Consider the following 18,551-nt stretch of genomic DNA (forward strand, 5'->3'; position numbering starts at 1 on the left):
CACTCAAAAAAGTACATGAGCTTCTTTTTTGGCAGATTATAAGCATGTTTGGCCCCATAGACTTCAATAGAAATGCCTGAAAAAGCTTGACTTGAGCATTTTACAAGCGTTTTGTCGCTCGTTTTCACCTGAAACAGCAGCTCTCCACCCCTAATTTCCTCTCCCTCTCCTCCCTCTAGTGCTTTCTATTGGCTAAACAAAAATGGCTTACTGGTGGTCTTTTAAAGCATTTTTGAAGCTTTTTACAAGCGTGCTACAGCTTCAATCACTACGCTCGCTCAGGTGTAAATGGAGCTTTCGGCACAATAAAAATGCTTAGAGGTGCCCTTTAAAATAGCACATCTTTACATTTTGAGTTCAGGATTTCTGTCACATACTACATAAGACACACATCGATAACATAAGTTTGACATACAGTATCTCACAAAAGTGAGTACACACCCCTCACATTTTTGTAAATATTTATATTATTTTTTAATTTTTAATTTTATATATATATATATATATATATATATATATATATATATATATATATATATATATATATATATATACACAGTATATATATTATCTTTTCATGTGACAACACTGAAGAAATGACACTTTGCTACAATGTAAAGTAGTGAGTGTACAGCTTATATAACAGTGTACATTTGCTGTCCCCTCATAATAACTCAACACACAGCCATTCATGTCTAAACCGATGGCAACAAAAGTGAGTACACCCCTAAGTGAAAATGTCCAAATTGGGCCCAAAGTGTCAATATTTTGTGTGGTCATCATTATTTTCAAGCACTGCCTTAACCCACTTGGGTATTGAGTTCACCAGAGATTCACAGGTTGCCACTGGAGTCCTCTTCCACTCCTCCATGATGACATCATGGAGCTGGTGGATGTTAGAGGCCTTGAGCTCCTCCACCTTCCATTTGGGTATGCCCCACAGATGCTCAATAGGGTTTAGGTCTGGAGACATTCTTGGCCAGTCCATCACCTTTATCTATTTAGCTAAATTATCTTGGAGGTGTGCTTGGGATCGTTATGTTGGAATACTGCCCTGCAGCCCACTCTCCGAAGGGAGGGGATCATGCTCTGCTTCAGTATTTCACAGTACATGTTGGTATTTCTGGTTCCCTCAATGAACTGTAGCTCCCCAGTGCCGGCAGCACTCATGCAGCCCTATACCATGACACTCCCACCACCATGCTTGACTGTAGGCAAAACACACTTGTCTTTGTACTCCTCACATGGCTGCCGCCACACATGCTTGACACCGTCTAAACCAAATAAGTTTATCTTGGTCTCTACAGACCATAGGACATAGTTCCAGTAATCCATGTCCTTAATCTGCTTGTCTTCAACGGTTTGCTTCTGGGATGACGCAGACTAATTTGATGCAGTGTGTAGCGTATGGTCTGAGCACTGACAGGCTGACCTCCCACTCCTTCAACCTCTGCAGCAATGCTGGCAACACTCATTCATCTATTTCCCAAAGACACCCTCTGGATATGATGCTGAGCACGTGCACTCAACTTCTTTGGTCAACCATCGCGAGGCCTATTCTGAGTGGAACCTGTCCTGTTAAACCGCTGTATGGTCTTGGCCACCATGCTGCAGCTCAGTTTCAGGGTCTTGGCAATCTTCTTATAGCCTAGGCCACCTTTATGTAGAGCAACAATTCTTTTTTTTTTGGATCTTCAGAAAGTTCTTTGCCATAAGGTGCCATATTGAACTTCCAGTGACCAGTATGAGAGAGTGAGAGTGATAACACCAAATTTAACACACCTGCTCCTCATTCATACCTGAGACCTTGTAACTCTGACGAGTCACATGAAAACCGGGGAGAAAAATGGCTAATTGGGCTCAATTTGGACATATTCACTTAGGGGTCTACTCACTTTTGTTGCCAATGGTTTAGACCAGTGCCGTGGCCCCTTGATAAAATATCCCAAGATGTGGGAAACCCTAACATTAAAATTATTTTCATAGCGTGGGTTGTCAGCACCCAAGGCGCCCCTAATCCATGGACATTTAGCGCTCTTTGAGTCCCTTCCACTCATACAGTATTAAAACCCCTTATGGTACATTTTAGGGTGTACCACTCTTTCTCTTTGTTCCCCTTTCTTTCCCTTTTATCTCTCTCTATCCCAATGTCTTGTTTTTTTTTCCCCCATCCCTCTAGCCATCTTTCTTGTTCTTTCTCTTATTCTTTCTCTCCTTTTTCTTTGTTCCTCCCCCTCTTTTCCTCTTCCTTCCATCTATTCTCTATGTTTATTCCTTCTCTTACTCCTTGGTGGAGGGAATGGGATGAGTGGCAGTGCTGGCAAGGAGTTGGGATGAGTGGCAGTGCTGGCAGGGAGCTGGGATGAGTGGCAGTGCTGGCAGGGAGTTGGGATGAGTGGCAGTGCTGGTGGGGAGCTGGGATGAGTGGCAGTGCTGGCGGAGAGTTCTGATTAGCCAACTTAGGTGCTCTTGATTAAGGTAATCTGCTGATCTGAGAACTGTAGTGAGGGCTTTTAATGGCAACTATAATCACAGGTAGTGTTACTCACTGTCTCCGGCTTCACTGTGTCTCCAACTTTGTGGTCTTGTAGTAGTGACACCTATGCCAAAATCGGGAGATAGGATCTCCTCCAGCCTCTTCCACGTCACGTTTCTCCCCAGTCAGCTGACCTCTAGTCTCTGCCCCCCAGCCATGCCATGAACTGAATGGGCTGCTACGAAGAGGCTGAGTGGGCATCTGTGGGCTCCAGGAACAGCTTAGCTGGGCGGCCACAAAGAGGCTGGGCGAACGGTGCAGGCTTCAGGAACAGCCCAGGATTCGGTGAACCCTGCAAAATTATCATTCGACCCCCAGGTTGAGAACCACTGGTTTTAGACATTAATGGCTGTGTGTTGAGTTATTTTGAAGGGACAGCAAATTTACACTGTTATACAAGCTGTACACTTACTACTTTATATTTGCAAAGTGTAATTTCTTCAGTGTTGTCACATGAAAAGATAGAATAAAATATTTACAAAAATGTGAGAAGTGTACTCACTTTTGTGAGATACTGTACATCAACATAAAGATACATGTGAATAAAGATGATCATGTGGATACACTGAAAGATTCAATAAACTACAAAAAAAATGAATAAAACCTTTTAAAAAGTTTGTTGAACTCTGCATCGTCCAGGTGGAAACCAAGCTGTGTCAATACATCTCTGAATTCCGGAGGTAAATTTCTATCTGCTATCAGCTCAGAAAGTTCTGCAAGTCTGGTTTTAGGAAGAAATCACAGTATTTTGTCAGCTGTTATGTCAAGCAGTTGTTTAAAATACAGCTAAAACATTTGATTATGTGATTTGTAACAGTTACATCCAGCACCAATTTATAGCTGCATGTGAGAATTAACACCCTGAGTAGTGAAGTGTTTCTACTGTGTTCTAAATTCTTGGCAATTAAAAGATGCTGCACTGATTGAGAGGCCTACCCACCAATATGTTGGAAAACAAACATAAAGCAGAAGTTGTGTTACAAAAGGGTAATAACACGAGCATCAGAAGTTTGCAGGGACTATGATTATTACCATTTAATTATTGGAAAGAAATGAAATATCTATAGAAGTGGTACATCACACCCCCCATCCCCTCCCCTCCCCTCCCATCCCATCCCCTGCAAGGTACCTTAAAAGTGCCCATACGTAAGATGAACTTTGCCCAGTCTAGGCAATTCCAGTTCAACCCGGTTATAGGCGCCATTAACAGTTCCAAATTGGTCTGTTTGCAATTAACCGCCCCCCTAAACGAAATCTCTCTAAAACTGAGCTGATAACATTCCCCACTGCCCGTACCCCCCTCCATGACTTTTCCATCAAAGATCAATAATGCCGTTATCAGTAGACATGTGCGTTTTTTTCGTTCCCAAAAATATTCTGACACATTTTTCATTATTCAGAGAATCGGATATATTTTCAGATACCTGAATTACAGTATAACTGGTTCCCGACCAGCGCACGCCGATGTACGTCGGCAGAATGGCACGGGCAGGCATATTGGCATACAGGTACGTCCAATCTTCAATGCCGGCGGCACACTCGCGTGCTGGTCAGGACCCCGTGAGTCCGGTCGCGGGTCCCGCGGACTCAATTGCCGCAGGCATACCCGCGATCATCTTACGGGGCGGCTGAATGGAGGAAATGCCGTTGTAAACAGAATTTCCCCATTCTGCCTAGCAACTAGTGATGCTGATCTCTGCTCCATGTGATTGTAGCAGAGATCAGTGTTCACTAAATGAAAACCCAGCCCCCCCACAGTTAGTAACACACCCCTAGAAACACTTAACCCCTACACTGCCACCCACTGGTTAATCCCTTCACTGCCAGTATCATTTACACAGGAATCACTGCATTTATATAGCAGTGATCGCTGTATAAATGACAATGGTCCCATAAATGTGTCAAAAATGTCCGATGTGTCCGCCATAATGTCGCAGTCACAATAAAAATCGCTAATCGCCGCCATTACTAGTAAAAAAAAAAATAATAAAAAATTATTAATAAAAATGCCATAAAACTATCCCTATTTTGTAAACACTATAACTTTTGCGCAAACCAATCAATAATCGCTTATTGCGATTTTTTTTAACCAAAAATATGTAGAAGAATACGTATCAGCCTAACCTGAGGGAAAAAATTATTTTTTATATATTTTTGGGCATATTTATTATAACAAAAAGTAAAAATTAATGCGTTTTTTTTCAAAATTGTCGCTCTATTTTTGTTTATAGCGCAAAAAATAAAAACCGCAGTGGTGATCAAATACCACCAAAAGAAAGCACTATTTGTGGGAAAAAATGGACGTCAATTTTGTTTGGGAGCCACGTCGCACGACCGCGCAATTGTCAGTTAAAACGACGCAGTGCCGAATCGCAAAAAGTAGTTTGGCCTTTGACCAGCAAAATGGTCCGGTCTGTAAGTGGATAAACAAAGTTTACCCAATGCTCTGAATAACGAAATTAAATTTCTCAGAATTTCCAAAAATTCTAATTGAAATTTCCAGTCGAATTTGAACTGTAAACATGTTTCTGAAATCACAGACTGTGCGTGTTATTAGAGTACCATTTCAAAACAATGCTGTTTTAGTTAAGCTAAAGGTGATTTAAAGAGTCATTGTAATCATTTGATGAAGATTTTTCTTTTGTTTGTTCACTTTGCTACATTTGAATAATAAAAAAAAAAATCTAAAGTTTTCGATTTGGCCGATTCAAAATGTATTGATTTGAACGTTTCGAAAAGAAAATTCGAAATTAAGAAATTTTAAAAAAGACATAAAACTAGTTCCGAATATGAATTCTGACTACAAATCCCGAATATGAATTGAACGAATCAACCAAATTTAACAAAATGAAATAACTAGATTAATCACTTCAGCCACGGAACGATTTGCCCCCTTAATGACCGTGCCGCTTTAACTGACAATTGCGCGGTCATGTGATGTTGTACACAGACAAAATTGATGTGCTTTTTTTCCCACAAATAGAGCTTTCTTATGGTGGTATTTGATCACCTCTGTGGTTTTTATTTTCTGCGCTATAAACAAAAAAAAGAGCAACAATTTTGAGAAAAAAAACAATATATTTTACCTTTTGCTATAATAAATATCCAAAAAACTAAAAATAATTCTTCATCACTTTAGGCCAATATGTATTCTTCTACATATATTTAGTAAAACAAAACACAATAAACATATATTGATTGATTTGCGCAAAAGTTGTAGCCTCTACAAAATAGGGGATGTATTTATGACGTTTTTATTATTATTATTTTTTTACTAGTAATGACAATGATCTGAGATTTTTAACAGGACTGCGGACAGATATTGCAGCTGACAGATCAGACACTTTTGACACTTTTTTGGGACCACTGACATTTATACAGCGAATAGCACTATCAATAGCCACTGATTACTGTATAACTGTCACTGGCAGGGAAGGCATAAACACTAGGGGGTGATCAAGGGGTTAAGTGTTCCCTAGGGAGGTGTTTCTAACTGTGGGGGGATGGGACTGACAGGGAGTACAGAGAGATCGCTGTTTCTAATCACTAGGAACAGACGATCACTCTACTCTGACAGAGCGGAGATCTGTCTGTTTACATTAACAGATCCACGTTCTGCCTCTCTCAGGAGCGATGGCAGGTCGCCGGGGGACATCGCAGCCACGCGCATCAGCTCTGGTGTCGCGCCCCTATACCTCTTAAATCCGCCGATGTAAACCTATGGCGATTTGCGCAGCGGTGCAGTCCTGCCACTGTAAAACGACGGCGGCAAGAGGTTAACGAATCTAAACGAAACAAAACAAATTTTTTTGCCATGCAAATGTCTAATTATCAGTCCCTCCCCTCATGCCAGGGTCCTAGACTCTGACCTGTCCATTTAGCCCCAAATCCAATTGCTGTTAAAAGCTTGTAGACTTCAGTTCCATAACATCTCTAAAATTCACCCCTTTTTAACTAATAAAACCACCAAGCTACTGATTAACTCCCTCGTTTCTCGCCTTAGCTATTGCAGCTCCCTTCTCATAGGTTTACCTCACCATAGGCTATGCCCTTTTCAGTCTATCATGATTGCTGCTGCCATACTCATTTACCTAACCAACCTCTCAATGTCTGCCACCCCTCTCCGCCAATCCCTACACTAGCTTCCGATTGCCTAGTTTAAATTCAAAATACTAACAACATACAAAGCCAATCACAACTCTGCCTCAGCTACATCACTATCCTTGTCTCAAAATGTCACCCAAACATCTCAGCTCCTCTCAAGACCTCCTGTTCTCAAGCTCCCTTGTCCCCTCTTCCTATGCTCATCTGCAGGACTTCCCCAGAGCCTCTCCCATCCTCTGGAACTCTCTACCTCAATCTGTCCAGCTATCTCCTAGTCTGGCTGCCTTTAGACGATCCCTGAAAACAAATTTCTTCAGGGAAGCCCATCACATCTCCAACTAAGGTTGACCATACATTATAGAATCTTCTTGTACAATTTCCCTTTAGATTTACCAAAACCATAAAATATAAGATCAAACCGCCCTTGCACTATATATTTGACCTAACTTTAAAAGAAATTGAACAAGAAAATTATATAATGTATGGCCAGCCTAACGGAACTTTTATCACTTCCATCAGCTCATCCCCCCTCAGTTATAGCCTCTTGTACCACTTGTCCTACCCTATTAGATTGTAAGCTCTTATGAGCAGGGCCCTTTCAACCCTCTTGTACTTCATTGTATTGTAACTGTACTGTCTCCCTTTATTTTGTAAAGCGCTGCACAAACTGTTGGCACTATATAAATCCTGTATAATAATATATAATAATTCTTTCTGAACATACATGTTCTTGTGGTCTCCAAATGTGATCATTCTCTGAGGTCTATGTCCAGCTTTATTACTGATCTTTCTTCCCCGCTAATCATATACCAAAGTACATCTCCCTGACTGTCTGTTCTTCTTAACAGCTGACAGACACCATGTCCGGATATCTAGGCTTAGGGTACCATTTGATCTAGACAGCACACAGTAATAGGTGGCTGAACTTACTTGTTCTTCATTTTCAACTGTGTGTGAACTTGGGATGCTGTCATTGAAGTTTTCTCATCTGATTTCCTGTTAATGGGATCCAGCCATGTAGGCCTTCCCGATGGGACTGGATCTCTTATTGCTGAATATAGCTCTTCAAACTTTATTATAGTCTTTTCATTAAGCTTCAATCTAGAAAATCAAGAGAAATAAATACCTAAATAGAGATGTTGCTGCAAAATTCAACAAAACATAACAACCAATCACATATAAAAATCAAATTAGGCCTTATTCATAAGGGTGCTGAGATCTGTAGTCTGTAAAAGGCTTTTTCAGGTCCAATTATAACCCTTTTAAAAATATGTTGGTTGGGGGCGTGGCCTAGGCATGAAGGAGTGAGGACGCTCTTTTCCGGAGCTCCCGGTCCGTGACCCCTCCGCACCCCTCTACCACAGTCCGGTCGCATATTTCGGCATCGCCGACATCCCCGCGCTTCGGCGGAACGCAGCCAGCCCAGCGGGGTCCGCCGCTACTGCCATGGACAGGTACTTGGTCCCGCTACAGCCTCCGGCCTCCACGCCGGATCCAGCCAAGATGGCGCCCGCGGCCTCCGGCGCTCCAGGACACGCGGCACAGAGGGAAGGTGAGCAGACTGCTGTGCGGGGACACGACATGCCTCCGTTCTCCCCGCCTAGTGACTTGTCCCCGTGTCTCCCCCGCTCACTGTCCATGGCCTCGCTTGACAGCCCGAACCATAGCGGCCTGCCACCCTGGTTCCCTCACAACTCCCAGCTGTCCCAGAGACCCTCCCGCAGTGGAAGCCTCATCCCAGGACCGCATGGCCAAGCTGCTCTCGTCGCGGACACACAGGGGGACCCACCGCTTACACCAGCACCGACATTATTGAGGGACAAGGCCATCCTGGCTTTACTCCAAAACCTTCCCACTAAAGAAGACTTTAGCTGTATGGCAGCCAGGATTGAAACGGCCTTGCGACATGAAATAGCAGGGGTCAAACGTGACGTGTCGGCTACGAATGAGCGGGTGACCACCCTGGCATCGGATGTGACCTCCCTGACCACTGATGTTACTGGCCTGAAAGCCGCACATGATACCCTTGCTGACAGAGTCGCACAGTTGCAACTCCTAGTGGATGACCTTGAGAATCGCAACCGCAGACGCAACATCAGGATCAGAGACTTGCCCGAAGCCACTGGCCAGGCAGACCTCAAAGCCACAGTTACAGCTATATTGAACGCCTGTCTGGACCGCGCTGCTGACACAGTAATAGCCATTGATAGAGTCCACAGGACCCTGGGTCCCAGGAGCCCCACGGAGAACCGGCCACGTGACGTTTTATGCTGTCTCCACAATTACTCAGTTAGGGAGGATGTCCTGCAAGCGGCGTGGCGCAAAGGAAGCATTGATTTTGATTGGGCCCAAGTCACCCTTCTGCCAGATGTATCCCGTAAGACCCTCCAAATGAGACGCTGTCTGCGACCCCTTCTGGAACACCTAACTGAACGGAGGATTCCATACAAGTGGGGCCATCCGTTTCACCTCAACGCAAAAATGGGAGGCCTCTTGCGCTACGACACCCTTCGGAGGTCCCGTCCTTTCTGGAGGCTTTGGGCCTGCCCTCGGTTCAGGTCCCCGACTGGTTGGCTCCTGTTGTCCCCCAGGGAGCAGTGGCCCCGACGAACAACCCCTCAACCAGGCCACAGAGAGTGAGATGCCACCGGCGATCCCAACGTCAGAGATCGCAGGCCCCTCAAGATCGTGAACCCTGAGAGAGTACAGTAATTTTCCGTTGTTCCTGTGTTATACCCTTTTTTTTTTGTTTTCTTTTTCTCTACCAACGTAGACGACTGGAGTATTCGGCTTTGTATTATTTACCATGCCACGGGCCATTGTTCCCAGCGCCCCCACTAGGGGAGAGGAAAGACATTGGAAGAACAGAGTTGGACACTGCGCTTCCTGGATGAGGCCCTGAGTTACTGGCGGTACTGTTTACCATTCTCGTTACTGTTTATCTACAGGTGCCCTAGTCTCGGTGCTCTTTTTGTTTTTGGACTGCCTGGTGGTGCCCCCCGGGTGCCCTTGAGCGGCGTTCCTGCTCCCTCCCCCTCTCCTCCCCCCTTTTCCTTTTTTTTTTTTTTTTTTTTTTTGGGGGGGGGGGGGGGGGAGGGGCGGGTGCCTGGGTGGTATAAAGTTATCTATACTCTGTGTTGAAAAGTTTAATGTGTTGGTCTAATTATGCACTGTTCTACTGTTGTTAGCTGCCCGATACTAGCTGCATTGATGTTCTATAATGCGTTTGATGTCGTAGTTAAGATGCCAAAGAAGCTCCGTGCACGCCCGATTGCGGCTGCATGGACCATGGGATGCTGGAGGGGTACTGCACCAACGGGTTCCTCCCTCTGCAGTGCCTTACCTCTTCCCCCACTAGGCCCCTCTGCCCTAACCGGCAGGTTCTCTCCGATAGGAGCATTAGCAATTCCCCGATCTATCCTCACTCCCCCTACCCTCCTCCTCCCTACTAACTCCGGACCTTCCCCGCTTTGTCACTGCTTTTCCTTTTTCTCCTCCTCTTCCTCTGTGCTTGAACTCTATATCTACTACTGACTCTGGTGGGGACCGCCGGCCGGGTACCGCTGCCGTCATGGCCCTGAAGCTGGTTTCCTGGAATGTGAAAGGGCTGAATGTACCTGAAAAAAGGTCCAGCTGCCTAACAGAATTGTGGCGGATGAAGCCCCAAATAGTTTTCCTCCAGGAGACCCATTTCAGGACAGACCAAATACCACGGCTTTATAGTAAGCACTTCCCCCCTGGCCTACCACAGCACGTCACCTACTTCCAAATCGAGAGGAGTGTGTGTTCTTCTTGCTAAAAACTTGCCGTGGCGCCTGTTAGCTGTCCAAGCCGATAGTGAAGGGAGATATCTCCTCATTAAGGGAACTCTCCACTCGCAAACTTTTACTCTTGCCAACCTATACATGCCGAATGTGGACCAGCTGCCGGCCTTAGAAGCATGCTTGGATGCCCTGGCTGCATTCTCAGAGGGTACTTTGATCGTTGGAGGGGATTTTAACCTCACCTTAGACCCCCGCAGAGACTCATCATCGGGCACCTCTGCGATTTCTGCGAGAACGCGTTCACACATAAGAGACCTGCTACACTCCCACCGACTGATCGATGTGTGGCGTACGCTTCACCCACAGGATAGGGACTATACGTTCTTTCTCACGTATTGATATGTTTTTAGTCGCCCACAATGCTATCCCGGCGGTTACAGACGCTCAGATAGGCCACATAGCCCTGTCTGACCATGCCCCGATTTCTTTGATGCTGAAGCTACAACAGGAGTCACGTGGTCAGTCCTGGTGGAGACTGAACGAGTCTCTCCTGAAGGACCCTGAGACCCACGCAGACCTGCTTAGGGAATTAGAAAGTTACATAACCGTGATTCTGTTTCCAACCCCCTCATGTTATGGGCAGCTCATAAATGCTACATTAGGGGCATTCTTATTAAACATGGTCATAGACTCAAAGTGGCCAAAACTGAGGCTCTCTCCAAACTTATTGCCAAGTTGCATGCGTGTGAACAACGACACAAATCCCAGCCGACTGCTGCGCTGGAGGTGGAGGTGAGAGATCTTAGAGAACAAATCAGAGATTTCTCTCTCTTTCAGGCTAGAACCAGACTCATGTGGGTCCGCAGGACGTATTATGAATATGGAGACAAGTGTAGTAGGTCCCTAGCGAACTCCCTGCGTACCCAACGCAACGCGTCCTTCATTCCAACCATAACCTCCCCTTCGGGTGCCAAGCTACATGATTCAAGGGAGATAGCGGAGTGTTTCCGATCTTTCTATGAAGCCCTTTATAACTTGCACCCCCGGGACTCAGGAGACGCCCTCCAGGCCGGCACAGCGGCCATTGACGAGTACCTAGCATCGGCAAACCTCCCGTCGCTGACACAGGAAGAGATAGAGCTTCTCTCGCAACCAATCTCCCCGGAGGAATTGTCGGCAGCGTTAAGAGACTCACCCAAGGGCAAGGCACCAGGCCCAGATGGGTTTACAGTCCCTTACTATAAGGCCTTCCTCTCCCTGTTGTCCACGCCGTTTGTGTCAGCTTTTAACGCCCTATTGGAAGGCCAGACCTTCCCGCCAGAGCTGTTGCAGGCAAGCATCTCGGTCATACCCAAGCCGGAGAAGGATCCGCTTCTCTGTGCGAACTACAGGCCCATCTCCTTATTAAACTGCGACCTTAAGCTCTTCACTAAGATACTGGCGGAGCGGTTGGCGCCCATTCTCCAACGCCTGATACCTATGGAGCAGGTGGGGTTTATTCGTAACAGGGAAGCCCGAGACAACACTACCAGGACAATCAATGTTATAGAACGCGCCAGACGCCTTAAACTACCGATTATGTTGCTCTCTGTGGACGCAGAAAAAGCGTTTGACAGGGTGAGCTGGCCTTTTTTGCTAGCCACCCTGCGAAGCCTGGGTGTACCCCCCCCCCCATGCTTTCATGGGTTACAGCTCTTTACTCGTCACCGACGGCGATGGTTAGGGTCAATGGTTTTGCCTCGTCGTGTTTCACTATTGGCAATGGAACGAGGCAGGGATGCCCGTTGTCCCCCCTTTTATTTGTCCTATCGCTTGAACCCTTGCTGCACCACATCAGGCAGAACATAGACATCAAGGGACTGGACACCCCCTCACACCACCATAAGGTCGCAGCCTTTGCAGATGACCTCTTGTTCTATGTCTCGGAGCCTCACATTACATTGCCGAATCTCTTAGCGGAAATAAGACGATATGGCACCCTGTCGAATTTCAAAATTAACTTACAGAAATCAGAGGCACTCAACGTCTCCCTGTCTACCAACGCCCAGACGAGTCTAAGCACTAATTTTCCCTTTCGTTGGGCTACTGGGGATATACAATATCTGGGTACCAAGGTTCCCCCGGACCCACATCTGATTTACCAATTGAATTTCCAGCCGCTTCTCAAAATTTTTGCCGTAGACCTAGAGAGGTGGTCAAAGTTGGCGACCTCTTGGTTTGGGAGATGCAATGTGCTCAAAATGAATGTAATGCCCAGACTCTTGTACCTATTACCTTACCATTATTAGCCTTACCGATAAAAATCCCCCGATCATTTTTTAAAGCCATGCGCTCCATCTTTATTCGATATGTATGGCAGGGCTGGCCTCCAAGACTCAGCCGAACATTACTGCTCAGACCAAAAGACAAAGGAGGGATTGGCCTCCCGGACCCGGCATGGTACTATACGGCGGTACACATGAAAAGAGTAGTTGACTGGTGCAGACACCTAAAGGATAAGCTGTGGGTTCGTCTGGAACGTGAATCCGTACCATTTCCACTTGAGGGTTTGCCCTGGAGTGGACCGGGCTGGTCGGGAGCAACGCGGGCACACCCACTCATTGAGCCAACGTTACAAGAGCTAGACAGATATTTTACACTGACGGGCGTGCCCAGTTTCCCTTCGCCCATGACTCCTATTATTGGACACCCACGCTTTGAACCCGGCATGACGGAAAAGTCTTTCCGCCTCGACCCTGACCGGGACCTTGTGCGGGCCTCTTCTTTTCTTGGCCTTAGGACATGGACTGCGGTCTCCACTATGTACGAGGCATTAGCAACCACGACCCTGGGACAGTGGAAGCTTGCCCAACTCTCCCACTTCTTGAAATCTTTGCCAAACAGTGGCGAATTCCGCAAACCCCTAACATCGTTTGAGGAGGTATGCTCAGGGGAGGGACCGACCCGAGGGTCTCTTTCCCTGTCATATCGCATCCTACTGGACCAACTCTCCCAGGGTAATCTGGTGTTCTTAGAAAAATGGGAGCGAGACCTGCATGTCCGGCTCTCGCCAGACCAGAAGAACCACGCGCTTCTTTTTGCGCACAAGTCATCCCTATGTAGTAAATACCAGGAAATAGCTTATAAAATTTTGACCCGATGGTACCGGACCCCCACTGTCCTGGCGGCTATGTTTCCCGGTCACAGCCCTTTGTGCTGGAGATGGGGTGAACAAGCCGGCACGTTACTACATATCTTCTGGGAATGCCCTCAACTGACCCATTTCTGGAGACAGGTTCTCAATATCATTTATGACCTCACAGCTATCGATCTCCAGAACAACCCAGCGGCGGTCTTCCTCTATCTGACCCCACTCTCGAGCAAGAAGTACCATAAATCTCTCTTAAAACATCTGCTGAGTGCGGCCAGGGCATGTATACCTAGCATGTGGAAGCAGCAGGCCGCTCCAATGGTGTCTCACTGGTTTGCAAGAGTTTGCGACATCTACCGTATGGAACAGCTCACATCGGCGTTGGGCGACAGGGAGGAGGAACACACTGCTCGTTGGTTGCCTTGGAGCCTGTTCAGGTTTTCCGACGCATACAGATCCTATCTGTAGGCTCTGGCACGTGTACAGAGGGAAGGGTCCGGCCGTGGGAACCCATCGGAGTCCTCTTTCTTTCTCTCCCTTCTCGTATACCACTCTGGTTCACTCTCCCCCCCGTCTGCCTCGTAGCACTGTTAGCCCCCTATAACTTTCATTCTTTCTACCCCCATCCCCTTCCCCTGCCCATTTGCTCCCCCCTCTTTCCCTATCCCCTAACTCCCAAGTATAATTAAAATACATGGTGATTGCACGGATCTTTCCATTTTGTTCCCTCAGTTTCCCAGCCAGGGGTTGGCGGCCCTCGGGGTGGTCCCGGCTGAGCTCTTTGACCAATTGAATGAAGGTGACCGATGTTAGAGGCCCCTCAGTCTGGGCCTGGAGGGGGATCGCCCCGGGGACTGCCCTGGTTTATAAGTGGACACTGGGGTGCCAGATCATTAGAGTGGGATAATGTGGTGGTCTAGCCACGGCTGGGGCTGCTGCTGCCATAAATGGATAGGTTTCCCCCGGTCCCCCACGAAGTATTAACTATGTATATTTGTTAAACTGGAAAACTGAGGGATCTATGTCTTTTACAGTTTGTCTCTGTATTACCTGCAATCCATAAATAAAGAATTAAAAAAAAAAAAAAAAAATGTTGGTTTATGTAGGTGTTATGTACAGCATGCTGTTTTAACTTGCAGACTTATCCAATTTATTTACCATTACATTTTTTGCTGAGCACCGGACTACAGTTATAGCTACACTCCCAGTACTCTACTGCAAAGCAGCTGCACTGCTCATCCCTCCCCTCCACTGTCCATTCAGAGAATACAGTACACCGTATTTTATCAATGAATTCACATAACTGAAAGCCTTTAGTAATTGGACAAGAGGAGCATACCTCCCAACATTTTGAGATGGGAATGAAGGGCACCTACTAGCAAACGTATGTAGGCATAGGACACGCCCCCTGCCACACCCCCGGAAAAAGAATTAACCAAAAAAAAGGTTAATTAAATCCACAAAGGCTTTTTTTTTTTCCATAAAAGTTTTTATTTTCAAAAATAGCTGGTAGTATACAGAGTATAAAAAAACATACAACTTAAGTTCAGATAACAGAAATTGCTATAGTCTTAAAATACTCTGGCTCTCACGTTGATATCCTTGGGTTGGAACATCAGCAACATTAAGAGAACTCTCCGTGTTCTGAGATCCTTCAGTGAGATTAAAGTTGTGGTTGTATGGGATTAGGCCTCTGAGAGGTATAAACTGCTGTCTCAGATGGGTCGCTCTAGAAGGGTGTGCCGGTCAGTCTGTCTGGGGCTGTAAAGGGTATTGTCTGTGCTTAGGGGTGTTCTCAGCTGGACATTTGGTGTGATGAGCAAGGGGTATGAGCTTGAAGCCGAGTATAGCCGGTCGCCGTCTATGAGTCTGGGGTATCTGCATCTGATATAGCAGAGTAAAGGGGGGAGTGGGGGTGGGGAGGAGAGGAAGGGAGGGAAGGGTAGGAAGGATAAAAAGGTAATGAAGGGGTAGTAAGAGAAGGTAAGGTAGTGGGGGGGGGGGGTGAGGAGCAATGGGAAGGGGGGGATCGTCTCTCCGGGCTCCACCACGCCTGAAATAAGTTGATGAGAGTATGTGACGGTGGATTAATACGTGATGATATGCCCCTATTTCTAAATTCTGGGTGTTTATATGGTGCTTTGTTCATTTAGAGACATTATTTTTAGTCAAACGAGGGTAAGGTTTAATTGTGTTTAACCGATTGTGCTATCAGGGGGGGTCAGTGCCTATGTAGTCTTCCATCCTCTCTGTAGAGCGAAAGTGGGTCCACTTTTCCCAAATCTGGGCATATTTGTGTGGAGAGTCGTGTGCAATGTGAATAAGTTCCACCATTTCTGCTACCTTCCCCACCCTTTTTTTACCACTACTTTTCCTTTATATTGGCTTTTAAAATTTACAAATGCAGCAATTTAGAATTTGGATGAAAGCACTGGGAGACACTTTTTGAAAGATAACCAGTGCATTTTATATACAACTATATAGATCAGACCAAAATGAGGGACAAATGAGGAGGAAAGAGGGGCAGAAGAATGGACATTGCTCAAAATCAGGGACAGTCCCTTGAAATCAGGGACACTTTGGAGCTATGGAGGAGGATAAGGGCAGGCAAGGCGTCTGCAAATGACTCCACAGCTGCTGTATGGGAAATTTCAAAGGTCTAGCGTCAGAGTGCCAGAAGTATAGTGGTAGCTTGTATTCCCTACACTCAGTTACAATGTAAATTGTTAATAAATGAGATAAATCATACACCTAATTAGACTTAACCCCTTATAAGCCAGCATATTTTTAAACGTGTTACAATTCCTGGAGTTCTTATTTAATCACTTGCTTACAGGGCACTTACACCCTCTTCCTGCCCAAGCCATTTTTCAACTTTCAGCGCTGTTGCATTTTGAATGGCAATTGCGCGGTCATGCTACACTGTACCCAAATGAAATTTTTACAATTTTCTTCACACAAATAGAGCTTTCTTTTGGTGGTATTTAATCACTTCTGAGTTTTTTATTTTTTACAAAAAATTTTGTAACTAAGTAATTTTTCACCTTCACTGATGTGCGCTGATGAGGTGGCACTGATGGGCACTAATGAGGCGGCATTTATGGCCACTGATTAGGTGACACTGATGAAGAGGCACTAATATGCTGCACTTATGGGCACTGACAGATGGCACTGATATGTGGCACTGATAGGCACTAATAAGTGGCACTGAAAGGCACTGATAGGTGGCACTGATTGGCACTGATAGGCGGCACTGGGGGGCACTGATAGGCGGCACTGATGGGCATTGATGGGGGCACTGATGGGCATTGATTGACAGCAGTGATATGCATTGATGGCAGCACTGATAGGCGGGACTGATAGCCAGCACTAACTGGTGATATTAATGGGCAATGATTGGTGGCACTTGTGGGCACTGGTGGGCAATGGTGGACACTGATTGATGACACTGTTGGCACTATAATATAATCAGGGCACTAATGATCAATGCCTTGATTACATGTTTTGTTGTCCCCTGTGGGAAGATAGCAATGATCGGCTCTCCTCGCCACACACTCTGCCAATGTGAGGCGAGGAGCACCGATTACTGTCATCTCCATGTTTACATGCGCGAGCAGCCTTTCTGGGATGCCATCATATGACTGTGACAGAGGGGCGGGTGGCAACTGGTTAAAGAGGAATTCCTGGTATGAATATTTTATACATAGTAACATGGGTTCAGCCTGGGCCAATGTAACAATGTATATACCATACCTGGCTGATCCCCAGCTGTCAATCACTGAAGTAGAATCTGCTCTTCCAGTGATCTCCATTAGCTTCCAGGTCTTGTTTTAAGCAGCTGGCTTGCTGCATTTTTAACACACCATGTCCAATCAGAGAACACCTTGCATGCATTAAAAAATGCAAAGCATTCTCTGAACAGTGCCAGTGCCGAGTGGCTGACCTCTTGTGTCTAGAATAGAGCAGGCCAGCCCGTCAGCACGGGATCCAGAAGCACGTGGAGATCACTGGAATAGCAGTGTCTACTTCAGTGATTTCCAGCTTCCAAATGCATTAGCCAGGTATGGTATATGCATAGTTACATGTCTCTGTTGCCTTCAAGAATCAACCCCAAAGTGTTTAAAATATTTATGCATATTAGGGCAAAGAATTTAGAGTTGTTGTTCATGGCACATTTTTAGCAAATTAGAGAGCAACAACATCATTTATTATTTGGCCCATTTTTAAATAAACCAACTCCAATGTGCTGTGCACTCAACTTATGCCGAAATCAAAAATGTAAATGTGGTTGATTTACTAAAAGAAAAGAGAATGTTTCTTAGTTTATGTTTGCTCTGAATAGCCAATTGTGTGCAAAGAAGTATAAAAAAAAAAAAAAATTACTCATCTCTTGTACAGTAATCGCATCAGTATAGTATGTTGGCTTTCTTAGTAACTGTACCTGTTGTGAATTACTTAACCTGCTTACATGTGGCTATGTCATAGTCATAGAGGGGGTCAGGTGGTACAAGTTTTCCTTTAACTTTCCTATTAATGTGCTGAGTAATCAACAGTAGAAAACAAGGCTATTCTTTATTCTAAAATCAAATTTAATAGCGGGGCATGCATCCACAACAAATATAATACAGCTCCAATTGTGCAATTAGAAATGCAGTGCTTATATGGGGTAGGTTGGCAGAGGCTTGCTTTATTAAGCAGATTTGCTTGTGGCCAATCACTGTTACCTGCTGAGGGGGGTGCTGCACTGTCCCACTGGTGTACAGGCTCACGTCACATCTGTACACTGAATACACACAGAGAAGTTCCATCTTCCCATCAAAGTACAGACAGGTGTCTGGGATGTCCCCTAGGCTGTCACTTCTCCACAGGAACCTGTTCCAAGGCTCAGCCTATCTCTCCCAAACAAGCGTGTCTCTATCCTTACCTTCATTCTGCAAGGCTCCTTAACTGACCCAGCAGGAGCTGTAAATAGCCTCCCTGTGTCTAGGGTGGCCATCCAAGACTCAGGAGAAGTCAG

The 18,551-nt window shown here is 45.7% G+C and overlaps 1 protein-coding gene across 1 annotated transcript in view; it reads right to left on the minus strand.

Annotated features, from left to right (window-relative positions):
• LOC143975198 (EF-hand calcium-binding domain-containing protein 6-like) overlaps positions 1 to 18,551 on the minus strand; it is a 159,004-nt gene that overhangs the window by 108,475 nt on the left and 31,978 nt on the right. Inside the window, exons 6-7 of the mRNA XM_077477308.1 lie at positions 7,571 to 7,741; positions 3,141 to 3,257 (exon numbers count right to left, since the gene is read on the minus strand). Coding sequence (XP_077333434.1) covers positions 3,141 to 3,257; positions 7,571 to 7,741 — 288 coding nt within the window. The remainder of the gene's footprint in view (positions 1 to 3,140; positions 3,258 to 7,570; positions 7,742 to 18,551) is intronic.

This window comes from Lithobates pipiens, unplaced genomic scaffold (assembly GCF_037356315.1).
Source record: "Lithobates pipiens isolate NorthernLeopardFrog02 unplaced genomic scaffold, aLitPip1_a1.2 Scaffold_13, whole genome shotgun sequence".
Classification (NCBI taxonomy): Eukaryota; Metazoa; Chordata; class Amphibia; order Anura; family Ranidae; genus Lithobates; species Lithobates pipiens.